Source organism: Macaca fascicularis, chromosome 15, assembly GCF_037993035.2.
Source record: "Macaca fascicularis isolate 582-1 chromosome 15, T2T-MFA8v1.1".
Lineage (NCBI taxonomy): Eukaryota > Metazoa > Chordata > Mammalia > Primates > Cercopithecidae > Macaca > Macaca fascicularis.
This window is the reverse complement of record NC_088389.1, coordinates 93,133,185-93,152,934: the sequence shown is the minus strand read 5'-3', so window position 1 is coordinate 93,152,934 and position 19,750 is coordinate 93,133,185. Positions and strand designations below refer to the sequence as shown.

The 19,750-nt window shown below is 41.3% G+C and overlaps 2 protein-coding genes across 4 annotated transcripts in view; one reads left to right on the top strand and one right to left on the bottom strand.

Annotated features, from left to right (window-relative positions):
- The window catches only part of BRD10 (bromodomain containing 10), a 132,654-nt gene that overhangs the window by 13,390 nt on the left and 99,514 nt on the right, over positions 1-19,750 (bottom strand). The gene's annotated exons all lie outside the window — the stretch shown is intronic.
- Positions 212-18,525, top strand: MLANA (melan-A). 2 transcript variants are annotated; one of them, XM_005581776.5, is made up of 5 exons: positions 212-261; positions 1,773-1,874; positions 6,922-7,018; positions 15,606-15,719; positions 17,349-18,525. In XM_005581776.5, exons 2-5 carry the CDS (start codon positions 1,798-1,800, stop codon positions 17,415-17,417), a joined length of 357 nt encoding a protein of 118 aa, XP_005581833.1. In that variant the 5' UTR covers positions 212-261; positions 1,773-1,797; the 3' UTR covers positions 17,418-18,525. The 2 variants fall into 2 exon arrangements, with proteins under 2 accessions (XP_005581833.1, XP_073873635.1); XM_074017534.1 differs by having other exon boundaries at positions 2,223-7,018.

The following is a 19,750-nucleotide window of genomic DNA, read 5'->3' as shown; positions in this document are numbered from 1 at the left end:
TAAATGGCTTCCCTAGGATAGAGCACTGGGACTGGGGAAAACAGAGGCCGCAGTCAGCTGTGACTTTTTGAAGGAAGGAATGAAGTTGGTTTCTTTCATGCCAATTAAGCAATTACAGACGACCCTCTCAGAAATCTAAACCTGTGACTATCATGGGACTCAAGACCAGGAAAAAAAATAAGTCAAAAAGATTAAGAGCCAGAGAAGCAGTCTTCACACATGCGGCCAGCCAGCGGACGGAGTACTCTCTCATTCAGGAAGGTAAGAGCATTGCCCTCTTGCTATAATCATAGTCCTTTTCTCCTTTTCTCCCAGAATAGGATTTGGGAAATTCTGGTGAAGTCCTCTGCCTACCCTCATTGCCCCACTGATGTGTGACGTCAACAGAATTTCTCTGCAACGTTTGTCAGTCTCCAACTTCAGAGGGCTCACAAAGTCTCCTCCTGAATCCTCTCTCAGTCCTCTAAGACTACCAAGAAGAAAAGCAATTATTCAGGATGGCAGCTTGCCGGGGAGAAGCAGCCTCCCTGAGGTAGATGTGTTCTCCTGTCACTTAAAGAACCACTTCTTCTGGTCTGAGTAGTAAGAGGCGCGTTTGCTGTTGCTAAACCATTTGCCAAGGTTCTGAGCTTGAGGTATGGGATGTATGAAAACAATTTAATGAAGAATTAAGTTTCCATTCTGTCATTTTGAACACAGGGTTCACTCCTATATTATTTACTTGAGAGGATCAGTGAGTTTGACTTTAATTTCTTTTTTTACAACTGGGAAGGGTAAATTACACATAAAATGTCCCAGTGGAAAGGGGTCATGTGGTGAAATCCCCACTCTTCTCTCCCACCCCTCCCTGCTGTTTTAAACTGGAGCTCATTAATATAATTCTATGGGGATCAGACCTTTGAAATTCCTGAGAACAGTAAGAGAGCAGAAAAATACACAATAACAAGGAAAGGAGCTTCCATTATTGGTTTTTAATGAGCATACTTGAATTACGGCCACTGCAGTTTATGGACAGTTTTTGTTGTTGTTCATTTGTATATGTTCTAGTTAAAAAAAAAAAAATGCTAGCCAAGGGACTTGAATCAGAGAGAAGCAGAAATTGACTTAAGTAGAAAGGGAAACACATTGTTAGATAAAGTCAGGTCCTGGGCTTCCTCAGCTTGTTTTGGGTGGAGTGCCTGGTGACAAGCTGAAGCCCCTGTGTGGGGTGGTTTCCTTTGCTGAAAAGCTGGGCTGGAAGATGCTGTGCTCAGCGTTCAACCTCATGCACCCTCGCAAGGCACAGGCAACAGGTGCTCTGGGAAACATACATTATGTATCATAGCCTCTGTCTGTCTGTGGACTGATATCCAATAATAACTTTGGAGAAAAATAACTCCTCTTATTTTATTAGCCACAGCCCTGGGCCAGGGAAGGTGGAGAATCAGTAAAAATGCATTGTTTGTTTGTTTCTCTAGAAGTTTATGGTGCAGAGTCAAATTGAAGGCACATGAAGAACATTTTTTTCACCAAATAATAACTGAGTCTTTTTGCTTTCATTTGTAGTTTCTTCTTTGAACTTTAGTTAGTAGGAGGGGTTAGAAACCTGAGCTATTGTCAAAGCCCTTGATATCAATGAAAGAAGCAGGTGCAAATCTCCTCACAGAGAGAAACCAAAGGGTCCTGACTGTGGATATTGGTCATCTAGTAAGGATGCTGTTGTGGGTCTTTATGAGACGATGAACAGGGTGGCTTTGGATGCATTAATGATGCCCACATGCTTCTTCTGTTAGGTGTCCTGTGCCCTGACCCTACAAGATGCCAAGAGAAGATGCTCACTTCATCTATGGTTACCCCAAGAAGGGGCACGGCCACTCTTACATCACAGCTGAAGAGTAAGTTCAAAACCAGACCCAGCAGGGCTTCCAGTTTGCCATTTGCTGACACAGCCTGCTGACTTCCACCAGCACATGCCTGCTCATAAATCTCCCTAGTGTTTATCTCCCCAGACAGTAACATCCCTGGCAACAAGGGGAGGAGATTCTGTGCTTCTACAAGGGGCTCAGTCAAGCTTCTCTGAGGCCAAATAGGCAGGAAGATGGGAATGGTATAAGGTTGGATCTTGCCATTTTTGGGTGCACTTTGACTATTGGGCCTTATCTGTAGGTTCCCAAGTGGAAAAACATCTGTTCAGAGTCACAATGCCTCTTTCCTCAATCCTTGTTCTGTCTCCTCCACTCAAGCTCCTGAAGGTGGTTTGCAGACAGAATAAAAGTGAGTTGCCAAGGAGCCAGTGAGGATGATGGGCAGGTGCATGTGACTCAGCCCACAGCCAGACTCGAGAGGAAGACTGAAGTCACAGCCTTTGCAGCATAACTTTATCCTAAGGAAAGGTGTTGGATATTATGAGTGAATTAAAAATAACTATTTATATGATTAAGCATTTCTAAATGCTAAGCATTGTATACTGGCCTGAGATACTGTTTTTATCTTTGAAAAAACTCACAACCTAGTGGGAGAGTTAGGCATGAAATTAATTTCAGCAAATATAAGTGTGGTGATGAAAACCCAGAGGCTGCAGGGACATACTCTGTACGTGCTGGGAGTGGGAAAGGGACATACTCTGTACATGCTGGGAGTGGGAAAGGGACATACTCTGTACGTGCTGGGAGTGGGAAAGGGGCATACTCTGTACGTGCTGGGCGGCGGGGGCAGGGGAGGCCCCACCCTCTGTGTGGGACTCCAACAGGACAATACCCTCTTATGTGGTCTGTCCAGAACTCCCTGCGAACCTGCTCTTTCTTTGGAAAGAGCTGTTGAACCATCTTTAACAGTCAACCGCAGGGACCAGCAAGATGTAAGACCCAACAAAGGTACTGAGGAAGAATTCGGCATTTCCTCAGAAGACCCTGGTATAGGATCCTCTAATATCCCTGGCCAGTTGGAGTTGAGGGCAGCGGTATCTTCTCAGAAAATGTCCTGAGAGCAAAAATATACTCTTTAAGGGAGGGGAGCCCATTGGCCATGGTATTAGTTAATCGTTTCAGCTTCCGTATAATCAGTCAACAGACTCTTCTTTAAAATAAAGTTTTATGTCTCGTGTAAAAATTCAAGAGTAAAGAGTTCAAGGCCTGTTCCTTTTCTTCTTGCTGGTTACTCCCCTGGGATGTCGCTTTTGTCTCCATGGCTGAAGATGTTGTGCCATCACTTCCACATCTTGCCAACAGAATGCAGGAGGTGAAGGACAGGCTAGGACCATTCCTTTCAAGGGACACACGTCACTTCTGCTTATTGCTCCACCCCCGCCCACCCCCTCCCCCGTGGCACCTGTGGGTATCATTCTTGCTGTGTTGTAAATGAAGAAAGGTTTAGAGAAATTAGGAAATGTGTGGCCAGACATGGTGGCACTGGGATTTAAATCCAGGTCTGCTTGCCCCCAGAGTCCATGCTCTTAAGTGTTATGCTGCAGGCCAGCAGAGGCAAATATTTGCACAATCCCATCCAACAAGAGGCTAGGGCAGAGGTCAGTATCTCTCAGTGTGAAGCTGGAGGCTGATGCTTGTCAGCTCAGTAGGCTGAAAGCAGAGTTGTCCTTTGCCATGTAGGGCCATCACGCCCAGCTGGGGAACCTCATAGCCAGGTGTACCCACAACCTGAACAAGGTAACTTTCAGGTTCTAGTCAGGAAGAAACCAACTAGGTGGTTCAACATACAGACTTTAATATAAGAAGCTGGTTAAACAGGCATGGGACTGAGACTGAGGAGGCAAAGAAGGCACAGGGGTAACCAAGGCTGTACCCACAGAATGCTGCTTCTACCCCTATGTCTAGGGGAACAAAGGGAAGGGTGAGGCCATCAGGACCTAGAATTGGGAGGAGGGAACCCACAGAAATGGGACCCAGATCTCTAAGGAGAGATTTCTGTTTGGCTGGTTCTGGTGTCTCCGGAGCTTAGAAGTGAGGGGCATGAATCAAATACTCATGCCTCTGAGGTGGGAGCACTGGTCAGCCAGTGCTCTGCTGGGGAGGGGCATAATGAAGCTGGCTCTGAGAATGCCAGAAAACGAGCTGGTGCTTGGCATGTACAGATAATGTCAGCATTGCTGGGGTGATGATGACGGGAGCAGGAAGCACACTGGAAGGAGCTGCTCCTTCCTGACCTCCTAGGTTTGCAGGCCCTCTCTAGAGTACTCCAATGGGAGCCAGTGGGCAAAGGAGAAGTGGCATTTGCAGAGTCCAGTTCCAGCATCAGAGAGCAGAGCATAGAAAGGTGGGTTTGGAGTTGAGGGACAATGTTTTAATAAAGGGCAAAGGGGGTTATGACCATTATCATGTGAAGGAATCCCTTGACTGAAGGCACAAGCTTTCTGTGTCTTGCAACTTGAATGATGTGCATAAGCAGGGTCAGGTGGGTTATCTGACATTTTCCTTGAGAACAGGAGGGAACCTCTGGATTCCAGCACAAAAGAAAAATACCCACTCAACCCATATGTGTGGGAGCCATCCCTCTATAAAGAGAAAGTAATTCCTTTTGACATTTTGCTGTCTGTAGAAGGGTCAGATAGCCAAAGCTTCCAGCACATTGAAACACTTAACTTCAGACTGTGAGTGAAGGAACCCCTGAATACATGGAACATCATGATCTTGTGCAGGTACTGAAGGAGATCCGTCCAGAAAATAAGTAACTGCACACGGCACCAATGTCAAAACTCATTCCTCTCATGAAAAGTCCCTGCCCCCGTTGCTGTTTGTTTAAATAGGTGGGATGGAGGTAGGGGAATGGGGCCATCTTCTTTTTTTTTTAAATTTTTTTGCATAAAATCAGGATCCTGCACAACAGGGCCAACTTCATTAAAGCAATGCATCCCTAAGATATGAGACTATTTATCCTTCTCACAATTGTGCCAGCAGGTGGAATGAGGAAGAATGATGCAAATTAAGTTCCCACATCCAGCCAGGAAGGACTACATATCTGCTTTGAGTATTATCAATCTCTTTGAAACCTCAGTGGAGAGCAGTTCTCACAGTTGAGTGGACACAAGTCATCCATGGAACTTGTTAAAATGCAGATTCCTAGGTGCTGCCACCTAAGAGGCTGATTGGGTAGGCCAGGGGTGGAGTCCTATGATCTGCACCTCAGCGTGCATCTCAGGTGATTCTGCTGCAGGTGACATTTGGAAGACACTCTGAGGAGCCCTGCCAAACTGGGCAGTGGGTTCTTCCAATGTGTGTGGCATACCCTGGTGCTTTTCGCTGTCAGTCACTTGGGCATGTCGTGAGCACCATGTGACGATGCATAAAGTGCTGGAACAGAGCTCTGTCTGTGTCAAGATGTTCAAGCGGATGCCACAGGGTGAAATGAGAGCACAGGCATGTTGGGAGTTTAATCAGCTGCCTTCAGTCATGAGAACACACTTGTGACAGCTTCAATTCAGGAAAGAGTGACTCTGCAGGAAAAGCACTGGCCTGGGAGACCTGGATCTGGCCCAAATTCTGGTGCTGACTTGCTAAGTTTCCAGTGCCAGTTGCTGTGAATGTTGGTTCTGCCACTTACTGGTTGTGCAGCCCTGGGCATTTGACCAGCATAACATCAGTTATAAAATGAACACCATTCCTACCTCAGAGGACTGTGGTTAGGATGAAATAAAAGCATATATGTGGGGCTGTCTAGCCCAGTGCCTGGCACAAATTGGTGCTCAATGAATGGTAGTCACTATGGTGATGGTAATGTTGATGAATCTTCATAGGTCTCAGCTTCCTGATCTATAAAGTGGGTGGACTGACCTACATAAGTCAGAGTTTCCATCTAGCACTGTCATCCCATGGTTCTCTCCATCCCGTTTGCAGACAGACAGGATAAGCTTGATGTCTCCTCAGCCTTGAGACAGAAGTTGTCCAGTAGATGGTACTGAGCAAAAGTCTCTCCAGGAGAAGCCTTAAACTTTGCTTCTCCTGTAGCTGCTCAGTCTCTTATAAGTCACTCAGCTCAGCAGAAACTTTCTTAGCGAGTTGACAACCACAGATAACAGAGTCAGTTCTGTCGATTTTGATCATGCTGTGATCAAGTAGATGTTAGCTAACTGAAGATGCTTGCCAGGAGTGAACAGCTCCAGGCCCTGTTTTCAGGGTCTCTGTGGTAACTGTAATGCTTCCCAGGGGTCACTGAACACAGGGCCCAAGAGGCTGGTGTAGACCCCCAGATTGGCACCCTGCTGCTTAGACAAGATCCTTCTCAATAAGTAATGCTACGGCTTTGCTGTAGGTTCAGCCCAGACACTTCTCCCTAGGGCTGCAAGGAGCAAAGCGGGGAGTTTAGGGAAGGGAGGGCACGAACATAATTGAGACGGATTCAGGTTCAGATCCAAGCTCTGTTTTGTGCTAGCTCTGTATGATCACCAGTGAGTCATGTATCCTCGGCCTTTTATTTCCTCATCTGTGAAAATAGGGGATGATAAATGGTGTCTACCCTCCAGTGTTGATGTGAGAATTGAATAAGCTAATGAATGTTTAGTACAGCACCTGGCTTTTAGTAGATGAGTCAGTGTTCATTTCTATTTTCTTTTTGTGGGCTGAATTAGAGAAAATGTTCTAAAACAGCCTGATGAGAAGAAAAGATAATTTAGCCCCACTAAATACACTGTCCACATAAAGACCAGTTACTATGGCTCTTCTTGTACCTGGAACTTGGGTGCCTGGGCCATGTCAATTAGCAGTGCTCCTGTGGGCACACACTTGAGAGGCTCCTAGATAAAGACCTGCACTAGATCCAGGTGCTGGAGGCCTGGTGGGGTGCCCAGTGTGGGAGGTGGGAAACTACCTGGACACTGGGAGATGCTGCTCTGGGCAGTCAAAGCCCACATGAAGAGAAAGATTGATTTATGCTTCATCATAATGTAGAACAATGTTTCAATGACAAAGAGGATTTGTCTATCTCTTGGGCCAGGGCCGCTGGGATTGGCATCCTGACAGTGATCCTGGGAATCTTACTGCTCATCGGCTGTTGGTATTGTAGAAGACGAAATGGATACAGAGCCTTGATGGTTGGTATAGTTCCCACAGCTGAAATCCCTCCAGGTCCAGGGCCCTCTTTCCAGTTCTTTCCTCTGAGTCTCTGCAGAGTCAGATAATTGCCTCGTTACAACCTCTAGCTCTGATTCCACCTTCTGATGCCTCTTTTGCTACATTGTACTTTGGCAACTCTTCCTTTGCTTCTGCTCAGGCATGAACCCCAACCAGGAACTTGCCCTGTGCCTTAGTCTGTGACTATAACAGAATACCAGAGACTGCAATTTATAAATAAATGAAATTCATTTGGTTTACAGTTGTGGAGGCTGGGAACTCCAAGATCTAGGGGCCACACCTGGTGAGGCCTTCCTGCTGTGTCACATCATAGTGGAAGGCATCACATGGGCAAGAGAGTGACAGCAAGAGGGAGCTGAACTCATTTTTTTTTTTTTTGAAACAGGAAATCTTGGGATGGAACACAGTGGTGATCATGAGTCACTGTAGCCTTGACCTCCTGGGCTCAAGCCATCCTCCTGTCTCAGCCTCCAGAGCAGCTGGGACCACAGGCATGTGCCACCACACCCGGCTAATTAAAAAAACTTTTTTTTTTTTTTTGTAGAGACGAGGTCCCACTATGTTGCCCAGGCTGGTCTCAAACTCCTGGGCTAAAGGGATCTTCCTGCCTTGGCCTCCCAAAATGTTGAGACTACAAGTGTGAAACACTCCACACACGGCCCAAACTCACTTTTATAACAAACCTACTTTTGCAATAACAAACACACTCCTGCAATAACATTAATCGATTCATGAGGACAGAGTCCTCATGACTTAATCACCTCTTAAAAGTCCTACCTCTCACCATTGTTGCACTGGGGATTAAATTTCCAATACATGAATTTTGGGGGACACATTCAAACTATAGTGCCTGTCTTTTTGGTTCTACTCACAGCAAACTTGGGTACCTGGATGTTGTGTACAGCTAAGCACTGACGGTTTATAGGGCACAGGGGAAGGGGATTGAGGTTCCCTTATAGCAAACAGGAGTATTCTTACACACCTAAGGTTTTATCACTTCTGAGAATTCTTGCTGGTTCTGTTACTCCACTTTGTGACCTGGTCTTCCTACCTTGCTTCTTTACCCCTTTCCTCACTGGTTACCTGTGAATTCCAAATTCTTCTGACTCTACACTAAGCATCCCAGGATATCATCAGTGCAATGAGGAAACCATCCTCCCTGCATCAGCACAAAAGGTCACTGTGTGTTTTTTAACAGGCTGCATCCTTCTTAGATGGCCAAAGGTTTTAATAGTATTTTCTTTCTTTTTTACCCAAATATGCAGGAAGCGAACACAATTACACAATCCAGTCTTCTGGTACCAGTATCCTCCATGAATGGGGAACATCAACTGAGTTTATAAGCTATAAAAACTACAGATTTCAGCAATCTTGCTTCAAAGCTAGGTAGCACTTTAGCACTTCAACACCCAAAAGCATTCTCCATAGATCTCAATCTCTCTCTCTCTCTCGTTATTACAGATCTGAGAGCTTTTTCAGGTTGATGCAAAATGGAAAAAAATTATCTTTACCAAAGATGTTGGAAAGTCCCATTCCTCATTCAGCAAGCACTTCATTTAGAGGAAAAGGTCCTGTGAAAGAGAGGATGGTTGGTGTGGGGTAGGGATTGAAGCTTGGCAAGCTGATGAGGAGAAGGTGAGAGATGCAACTCTGGATTCTTTCCCTCTTTGCCAAGAAACTTGGGCAGTCTCATGTCTCCTGTTCCCCAATGTCTGTCTTTCCAGAGCATAAATACAAATACAAACCATAAAAGGCAGGGCAAGTTTGGGGGCTGACACACCCACCAAGCATAGCCCTCTAGTGTGCTGACATTTAGAGGGAAGGAGGAGGAGGAGTTGATGAATCTGAACAAGACTCCAATATTGGAGGAAATACTTGAGGAAAGCCTTGGGTTACAAAGTTAGGTATAGAATTCCTGCTCATATGGCTGTCCACAACAGGTTAGTAGGGGAGGACTTTAATCTCTGCCATATAATTCCATTTGTAACTCTAGCATGGGGTTATGACATTGCCTTGTAATTGGCTATTTACTGTTTGCCTCTTCTACCCTTCCACTTTCCCCATGTATGAACCAGAACAGAGAATATTTCTTACTCATCTTCATATCTCCAATGCCCAGCACAGTGCCTGGCACATAGTAGTCACTTAATTGTGTGGCATTAGGACTTGGTCCCATTGTCTGCCATTGAGTTGCTTGGAGACTAGAATGCAACTTCTCCAAGACTCACTAGCTCTATCGTACACCCACACACTTTGGAAATCTGTGATGTAACACAATGTATATCCATTTTTATTTAATACATATATTCTTCTATATTTTGATTTCATTATATATTTGTATATCAAAAACATGTTTAGTCTTTCAAGAACTAAAGCTATACAAACTCAGTATATTGGTACTCATTTCCTAACTAACTATAATTATTAGCTTGATCCTACTGAACACAAATGCAATAATTTTTCTTTTCTGCTTCAATGCTCTCATCTTAAACTCATTCAACTGAAAAATAACAGAGAGTCTTAATGTCATGTGCTCAGACACTGTGAACATTTTGCTTGGTAAGTTTCAAATTCAAACTCTATGCCTCCATTCCTCTAGGATTAGATCAGTGGTTTGTAGTTTCTGAGACTTTTTGAGAGGGAAACGTGTTTAAATTTCTTGGTTTATTTAATTTCCATATTTATTTTTAAAATTAATATTAAAATCTTATTTTGAGATTTTCATATATCTAGAAAAGCCAGTTTGGAGATCAGAAGTCTAAGTTTAGGCAAAATTATGCAAAATAGTATATTAAGTATTGCATTTAATTACATAATTACCTCCCTTTCTGTCTTCAGTGATTCTATTTTCATTTTAAAGTAAAGGGCTATAAATGACATTAAATATAAGCTTTGGGCATGTGAATTACTTCATCTTTAACAATCTTCATTAAGCTTGAAATGTCTACTTTTCAATTTCCATTTGACCACAGAATAGTAGAGAGGCTGGCTGGAATTTAGATCTCTTAAAATTTCTCCTTTGGTTAACAATTCCCCTGAGCCCTGGAAAACATCTTTTGAAAGGAAAGGCTGCTTTTTGTAGCAACCTGTTTCTGCAAGAGGAAGTGGGAAATGATTTGTAATAAACTGGACAGTGGTTTTTATATTAAGCAGTTTTACATCTTCACTTGGAAGTTCAAGACAAAATACTTTTGATTCTTGGAGAATTTCATAGCCCTTGCTCTCAGCTCAGTTTACACTCATGTGTCAAGGCACTGTGTTTCTCAATGCATGGTCAGTGGTCACCTGCACTGGAATACTTTGGGGTCCTTGCTAAAAGGCAGATTCTGGGATCATCTCTGGTGGTGGGATTCGGGAATCCGTATTTTAAAATGTACACCCAGTTTTAATGTAAATACAGAAAACTGGCAGTGAACTGGTAGAGTGGATCATACTCTTATCCTATGGTCAGTGAGAGGCTTTAAAAAAAAGAAAAAGAAAAATTGACAAGGGCAGTTTTATTTTTTTTCTTCCTAATCAGTACACCTTTTAAATCCTTTTCCAGTTTATTGCATTAGTTAGGACTTCCAGTGTGATGTTGAAAAGGTGTGGTGAGGGACATCCTTGCCTTGTTCCTGATCTTAGCAGAAAAGCTTCAAGTATGATGTTAACTGTTAATTTTTTGTACCTAGATATTCTTCAGCAAACTTGGGTAAGTTTCCCTCTATCCCTAATTTATTGAGAGTTTTAAATTATGAATGGGTGTTTGATTTTTCAAATGCTTTTTCTACATCTATTGATACAATCTTGCAAATTTCTTCTTTAGTCTATTGATGTATCAGAATAATTCATTTCTCTCTTCTTCTTCTTTTTTTTCTTTTTTTTGACATGGGGTCTCATTCTGTCCCCTAGGCTGGAGTGCAGTGGTGTAATCTCAGCTTACTGCAACCTTCACCTCCCAGGCTCAGGTGATCCTCCCATCCCAAACTTCCAAGTAGCCGGGACCACAGATGCAAGCCACCACCGCCTGGCTAAATTTTTTTGTATTTTCTGTAGAGATGGGGTTTCACCATATTGCCCAGGCTGGTCTCGAACTTCTGAGCACAAGCGATCCACCTGCCTCGGCCTCCCAAAGTGCTGGGATTACAGGCGTGAGCCACCACACCTGGCCTGATTTCTCAATATTGAACCAGGTTTACATACCTGGGATAAATCCCACTTTGTCATGGTGTGTAATTCCTTTTATACATTTTTAGTTTAACTTGATAATATTTTGTTGAGATTTTTTGCATCTATATTCATGAGAGATATTGAGCTGTAGTTTTCTTGTTTTGCAATATCTGTCTGGTATTAGGGTAATGCTGGCCTCATAGCAATGAGTTACAAATTATTCCCTTTGCTTCAATCTTGTGAAAGAGGTTATAGAGGACTGGTATAATTTCTTTCTTAAATGTTTGGTGGAACTCACCACTGAACTCATCTGGGTCTGGTGCTTTCTGTTTTAGAAAGTTATTATTGATCAGTTTTTATAATAGATATAAATCTCTTCAGATGGTCTAGTTCTTGTGTGGATTTTGACAGATTGTGTCTTTCAAAGAACTGTTACATTCACCTACGTTTTCAGATTTGTGAGCATAGTTGTTCATAGTATTTCTTGCTTATCCTTTTAATGTCCATTACTATTTCTGATAATAGCAGTTTGTGCCTTCTTTTTTCTTCTTAGCGTGGCTAAAGGCTTATCAATTTTATTGATCTTTTCCCAGAATCGGCATTTGGTTTCATTGATTTACTCTACTGACTTTCTTTTTTTTTCTAGAGACAGGGTCTCATTCTGTCACCCAGACTGGAGTGCAGTGGCAAAATCATAGCTCACTGTTACCTTGAACTCCTGGGCTCACGCAATCCTCCTGGCTCAGCCTCCTGAGTAGCTAGGACTACAGCTAGCTACCGTAGTAGCTAGGACTATAGCATGTGCCACCACATCTGACTAATTTTCTTTTTTTTTTTTTTAATTTGTAGAGACAGAGTCTCACTATGTTGCTCTGGTTGGTCTCAAACTCCTGGCTTCAAGCAGTCCTCCTGCCTTGTCCTCCCAAAGTGCTGGCATTATAGGCATGAGTCATTGTGCTCTGCTGATTTCTTGTTTCCAATTTCATGGATTTCTTCTCTAATTTTTATTTTTCTGCTTACTTTGGATTTAATTTGCTGTCCTCTTTATTTTCTTAAGGTGAAACCTTAGATTGATTTTAGATCTTTCTCATTCTCTAATATACACATTCAATGTTATACATTTCCCTCTAAATACTGCTTGCACTGCCAAGCAGTATCCCACAAATTCTGACATATTTTAATTTCATTTAATTCAAAATATATTTAAATTTCTCCTGAGATTTCTCCTTTGACCCATGTGTTATATATAAGTGTGTTGTTTAATCTCCAAGTGTTTGGGAATTTTTCAGTTATCTTTCTGTATTGATTTCTACTTTAATTCTATTATAGTCTAAGTGCAAACATTGTATAATTTCTATTCTTTTAAATTTGTTAAGATGTGTTGTGTGGCCCAGAATTTGGTTTATCCTGGTGAATGTTCTGAGCTTGAAAAGAAAGTGTATTCTGTTGGCATTGGATGAAGTAGCCTATAGATGTCTATTATATCTAATCGAAGATTTTGTTGAGTTCCACTTTTATACATTGCTAGATTTGATTTGCTAATATTTTGTTCAGATTTTTTTCCATCTATATTTATGAGAGATAATGAATTGTAGTTTTCTTTTCTTGTAATATCTTTGTTTTTGATGTTAGGGTAATGCTAGCCTCACACAATGAGTTAGTCCTTACTGATTTTTAACCTGCTGGCTTTGTCTATTTCTGATAGAGAGATGTTGAAGCCTCCAACTATAACTCCAACTTCATAGTGGATGCAACTACTTTTTCTTGCAGTTCTATCAGTTTTTATTTCATGTATTTTGATGCTGTGTTCTTAGGTACATGCATGTTAAGTGTTGTTATGTCTTCTTGGAGAATGAACACCTTTATCATTATGTAATATCCCTCTTTATTCCTGATGACTTTCCTTGAAATCTTCTCCTTCTGAAACTAATATAGGAACTCCTACTTTCTTTTCATTAGTGTTAGCATGGTATATCTTTCTCTATGCACTTACTTTTTTTTTTTTTTGAGACAGAGTCTCGCTCTGTCACCTAGACTGGAATGCAGTGGTGTGATCTCGGCTCACTGCAACCTCCACTTCCTGGGTTCAAGTGATTCTCCTGCCTCAGCCTCCCAAGTAGCTGGGATTACAGGTGTGCACCACCATGCCTGGCTAATTTTTGTATTTTTAGTAGAGATGGGGTTTCACCATGTTGGCCAGGCTGGTCTCGAACTCCTGAGCTCAGGCCATCCGCCCGCCTCAGCCTCCCAAAGTGCTTGAGATTACAGGCGTGAGCCACCATGCCCAGTCCAGTTATACTTCTTTTGTTTTTTTTTTTGAGACAGAGTCTCGCTCTGTTGCCCAGGCTGGAGTGCAGTGGCGCGATCTTGGCTCACTGCAAGCTCCGCCTCCTGGGTTCATGCCATTCTCCTGACTCAGCCTCCTGAATAACTGGGACTACAGGTACCTGCCATCACGCCTGGCTAATTATTTATATTTTTAATAAAGACGGGGTTTCACTGTGTTAGGCAGGATGGTCTCAATCTCCTGACCTCGTGATCCGCCCGTCTCGGCCTCCCAAAGTGCTGGGATTACAGGCATGAGCCATCATGCCCCGCCTTACACTTCTTTTTTACTTTTTTTCAGTGGTTTCCCTAGAGTTTGCAACAAACATTTACAACTAATTCAAGCCCACTTTCAAATAACACTATACCATTTCATAGGCACTATGAGCATCTTAAAATAAAATAATCCTAATTCCTTCCTCCTGTAAACTAAAAACAAAACCTACATCCTCCAACCAACTGAATGGACCCCCTCTTGGCCAAGGGGACCCCAGGGAAACCTGAAAAACTGAGTCTTGGCCATGATGGGAAGGGAGATGAGAGATGCCTCATTATACACCCTCCCTTTTAGAGTTTTAGGTACAACTGACTAGCATTAATTTTAAAATAGAGATTATAGGACTGACAGAATTAACTCTTTGTGGCAATATCAAATTAGGAACAAGACAATGCAAGGAAAGGGTTAAATCACGCCCTTCAAACCATAAAATTGTTGTTTTTTAAAAAAATTAACCCTGTATAATGTGGTTTACTTTCCAAATTGACTCTGGTATAGCATCACGTGACAGACTGCAGACTCCCTTATCTTAAGCATTCCTTTATACTGACTTCAAGTCTTAAGACAGAGCTGAACTTTCAACCAACTGCCAACTAAAGAATCCCTAAAACTCACCTGTGACTTGTAAGCCTCTGCTTTGAGATGTCCTGCCTTTTCAGGCTGACCCAAAATATACCTTCTGTGTATTGATTTATGATTTTTACCTACAATTCCTGCCTTCCTGAAATGTATAAAACCAAATCATAACCCAACCACCTCAGGCACACTTTCTCAGGACCTCTTGAGACTGTTCTCCTGGCCATGGTCATTCATATTGGCACAGAATAAACCTCTTTAAAATATTTTGCAGTTTTTTTCTTTCTGTTAACATTCCTTTCCCTTGTATCATTGCTGTTATTCATTTCAAGTGTATATAAGCATACACAATTAAATACACTGTAGCTATTATTCATTTTTGAACAAACTATTATCTGTTAAATCAACTAAGATGAATATGTTGGGTACAGTGGTGCATGCCTGTAGTCTCAGCTACTCAGAGGCTTAGGCAGGAGGATTGCTTGAGTTTAGGAGTTTAAGACCAGCCTGGGCAGCTTAGCAAGATCATGTCTCCTAAAAAAAAAAAAAAAAAAAGAGAAAGAAAGAAAAAGGAAGTTTTGGGAGGCTGAGGCAGGAGAATTGCTTGAACCCAGGAGGCAGAGGTTGCAGTGAGCTGAGATCACGCCATTACACTCCAGCCTGGGCAACAGAGTGAGACGCTGTCTCAAAAAAAAAAAAAAAGTTTTTATTTTACCTTCACTTATTCATTCTTGGATGTTCTTCCTTTATGTAGATACAAGGTTCTGACCTATGTTATTTTCTTTTTCTCTAAAGAACTTCAAATGTTTCTTGCAAGGCAGGTCTACTGGCAACGAATTCCCTCAATTTTTGTTTGACAAAGTCTTTATTTCTGCTTCACTACTGATGGATAATTTCATAAGAGTGTTCCTTTTGTAGATTCAGTCTTCTTATCCTTCCCTTCAGAAATATTCTTTGACCACCTATTGGGTCCCAGGCACTGCACTAGAGCTTTACCTCTAGTTAATTCCCACAACAATTTTGAGAGGTAGGTGGGTATTATCTTCCTAGATGCAAACTCAGAATTCAGAGAGGCAAAGTGATGAGACTGAAGGCACACAGCAAGTAAGTGGCAGAACCTAGATTAAAACTCATTCTTAAAACTTTGGCTTCCCTTCTCTTTTCTAAAATGGATTCAGTTACTTCTTCTTCCCACTCACCTTTATCAATTTACATTTCAGGATAAAAGTCTTCATGTTGGCACTCAATGCGCCTTAACAAGAAGATGCCCACAAGAAGGGTTTGATCATCAGGACAGCAAACTGTCTCTTCAAGAGAAAAATTGTGAACCTGTGGTAGGTTGAGATCCTTCATAAGGGTATTTTCATGAATGGCTGTTTTTAACTCAAGTGAATACAATGATTTCCATTTAAAAAGCAAGAACAATGTGAATGTACTCGTTGCCACTGAACTATATATACCTAAAAATGGTTAAAATGGCAACTTTTTTGTGTATTTTATGAGAATAAAAAATAAATAATAATAAAAACAAAAAACAAGGGAAGCACAGGGATTTTCTTAAATTGTGTTGTCACATACCCAGAGTTTCCAGGGTCAATAATGAGAGCCCTACATGTAAGATCCAAAGGAAGAACTTAGTCCTGGATACAATATTCTTTTATGTTTTTAGTCATACTTGCCTTTTTAATGGATGTAGATATATGCAGAGGGGAGGGATAAAGTACCTATTATTTATTGTATAGAGCTGTGCTGTCTGATGGCTTAGCCACTAGTCACGTGGTGCAACTGAACACTTATAGGAGTTTAAAATAAGATGTATTATAATACATACCATATTTCAAAGATATTAGTATGTGGAAAAGAAGATAAATGGTTCATTAATTATTTTTATATTGATTCAAAAATATTCTGATAATATTAGGTTAAATAAAACATTTTAAGATTAATTTTACATGTTTCTTTTTTTAAATGTAGCTACTAGAAATTTTAAAATTACATATGGCCGGACATGGTGGCTCACACCTGTAATCCCAGCACTTTGGGAGGCCGAGGTGGGTGGATCACCTGATCTCAGGAGTTCAAGACCAGCCTGGCAAACATGGTGAAATCCTGTCTCTACTAAAAATACAAAAATTAGCCAAGCATGGTGGTGCACACCTGTAATCCTAGCTACTCTGGAGGCTGAGGCAGGAGAATCACTTGAACTCAGGAGGTGGAGGTTGCAGTGAACCGAGATAGTGCCACTGCACTACAGCCTGGGCAACAAGAGTGAAACTCCATCTCAAAAATAAATTAATAAAATAAAATAAAATTATGTACCATATTTCTATTGGACAGCACTAGTACATATACAACACAGTATAATGGTTGAGAGCACTGACTCTGGAGCCAGATTACTGTGTTTGATTCTTACCTCAACAACTTACTAGTTGTGTGACAATGGGCAAGCGAGTTAACCTCTCTGTGCTCTGGTTTCCCATTCTGTAACATGAAAACAATAAAAACACTCCCAGAATTGTTGTGAGCATTAAATGAAGCCCTGACACATTTATTCTGGATACAATATCCTCTTGTTTTATATTTGGTAGTGTCAATGTGCCTTTAGACACAATTACAAGGATCTCTGTGGTAAAGATGCAATGTATATAGTGTCGGTAAATAGCATTCAATGATTTGTTTGTTAGGGCTTGAGATTTTTACTGTCATGGAAAATCCAGGTATAGCTAAGCTTTTGAGATTTTGGGAACCCCTTAACCCTATTTTTCTCTACTCTTGCCCCCAACAATCAGCATATAAACTTGTGAAATTTAACAATTACTTCACTGGGCAGAAATTATATGTGAACACTTAGAAATTTCAGTCCACAGGGAAACTATAAATATGTTAACTATTTTAACTTAACCCTTTCCTAGAAACATATACACTGTTACCAAGACCAAATTCTCCCTTTCTTGTTCTCACAGGTTCCCAATGCTCCACCTGCTTATGAGAAACTCTCTGCAGAACAGTCACCACCACCTTATTCACCTTAAGAGCCAGCAAGACACCTGAGACATGCTGAAATTATTTCTCTCACACTTTTGCTTGAATTTAATATAGACATTTAATGTTCTCCTTTGGAATGGTGTAGGAAAAATGCACGCCATCTCTAATGATAAGTCAGTGTTAAATTTTTAGTAGGTCAGCTAGCAGTACTAATCATGTGAGGAAACAATGAGAAATATTAAATTGGGAAAACTCCATCAATAAATGTTGCAATGCATGATACTATCTGTGCCAGAGGTAATGTTAGTAAATCCATGGTGTTATTTTCTGAGAGAGAGAATTCAAGTGGGTATTCCTGGGCCATCCCATTTCTCTTTACTTGAAATTTGGCTAACAACAAACTAGTCAGGTTTTGAAACCTTGACCAACATGAACTGTACACAGAATTGTTCCAGGTGAGTCTTTACTATGGGGTGCTCACAAAGGATACTTCTATAGGTTTAAGACAAAGAGCTGACTGGCCTATTTATCTGATCAAGAACATGTCAGCAATGTCTCTTTATGCTCTAAAATTCTATTACACTATAATAATATATTGTAAAGATCCTACAGCTTTCTTTTTTTTTTTGCGTAGTGGGAGGGAGTTTTGCTCTTGTTGCCCAGGCTGGAGTGCAATGGCGCGATCTTGGCTCACCGTAACCTCCGCCTCCCAGGTTCAAGCAATTCTCCTGTCTTAGCCTCCCGAGTAGATGGGATTACAGGCATGCACCACCATGCCCGGCTAATTTTGTATTTTAAGTAGAGATGGGGTTTCTGCATGTTGGTCAGGCTGGTCTCAAACTCCTGACCTCAGGTGATCCGCCCACCTCAGCCTCCCAAAGTGCAGGGATTACAGACATGAGCCACCACACCTGGCCAGACCCTATATCATAGGTAAGACATATAATGCAGTCTAATTACATTTCACTTCAAGGCTCAATGCTATCCTAACTAATGATAAGAATTTTCTATTAAACCAGAAATTGGTAGAAGGATTTAAATAAGTAAAAGCTACTATGTACTGCCTTAAATGTACCTATGGCAATTTAGCTCTCTTGGGTTCCCAAATCCCTCTCACGAGAATGTGCAGAAGAAATCATAAAGGATCAGATATTCTGGAATGGTGTCATTATTTGCATAGCAACATTGCAATTTGTTTTCCTTTGGCCACATCAACATATCACCTACACTATTATTTATCTAATATTTATCTTTCAGGCAGCTCGTTTAAACTTTTTTTTGGCTTTAATTTCTATTGCCATACTAAGTGGAAAACCAGTATCATTTTCCATAGTAGAGGATAACTATAAAAATGAAGATAATGAAAGTAATTTTTTTTTAAATTATACTTTAAGTTCTAGGGTACATGTGCACAACGTGCAGGTTTGTTACATACGTATACATGTGCCATGTTGGTGTGCTGCACCCATTAACTTTTGTATAAGGAGTAAGCAAAGGATCCAATTTCAGCTTTCTACTTATGGCTAGCCAATTTTCCCAGCACCATTTATTAAATAGGGAATCCTTTCCCCATTTCTTGTTTCTCTCAGGTTTGTCAAAGATCAGATGGCTGTAGATGTGTGGTATTATTTCTGAGGGCTCTGTTCCATTCCATTGGTCTATATCTCTGTTTTGGTACCAGTACAATGCTGTTTTGGTTACTGTAGCCTTGTAGTATAGTTTGAAGTCAGGTAGCCTGATGCCTCCAGCTTGGTTCTTTTGGCTTAGGATTGTCTTGGCAATGCGGGGTCTTTTTTGGTTCCATATGAACTTTAAAGCAGTTTTTTTCCAATTATGTGAAGAAAGTCATTGGTAGCTAAATGGGGATGGCATTGAATCTATAAATTACCTTGGGGAGTATGGCCATTTTCACAATATTGATTCTTCCTATCCATGAGCATGGTATATTCTTCCATTTGTTTGTGTTCTCTTTTATTTCACTGAGCAGTGGTTTGTAGTTCTCCTTGAAGAGATCCTTTACATCCCTTGTAAGTTGGATTCCTAAGTATTATATTCTCTTTGAAGCTATTGTGAATGGGAGTTCAGTCACGATTTGGCTCTCTGTTTGTCTGTTACTGGTGTATAAGAATGCTTGTGATTTTTGCACATTGATTTTGTATCCTGAGACTTTGCTGAAGTTGCTTATCAGCTTAAGGAGATTTTGGGCTGAGACGATGAGGTTTTCTAAATATACAATCATGTCATCTGCAAACAGGGACAATTTGACTTCTTCTTTTCCTAACTGAATACCCTTGATTTCTCTCTCTTGCCTGATTGCCCTAGCCAGAACTTCCAATACTATGTTGAATAGGAGTGGTGAGAGAGGGCATCCCTGTCTTGT

Excerpts from the sequence above, each read along its gene's own strand:
- MLANA (XM_005581776.5), top strand. The coding sequence starts at position 1,798 with ATGCCAAGAGAAGATGCTCACTTCATCTATGGTTACCCCAAGAAGGGG. Across the intron at positions 1,875-6,921 it reads TCTTACATCACAGCTGAAGA|GGCCGCTGGGATTGGCATCC; the intron begins GTAAGTTCAAAA and ends CTCTTGGGCCAG. Across the intron at positions 7,019-15,605 it reads ATGGATACAGAGCCTTGATG|GATAAAAGTCTTCATGTTGG; the intron begins GTTGGTATAGTT and ends TTTACATTTCAG.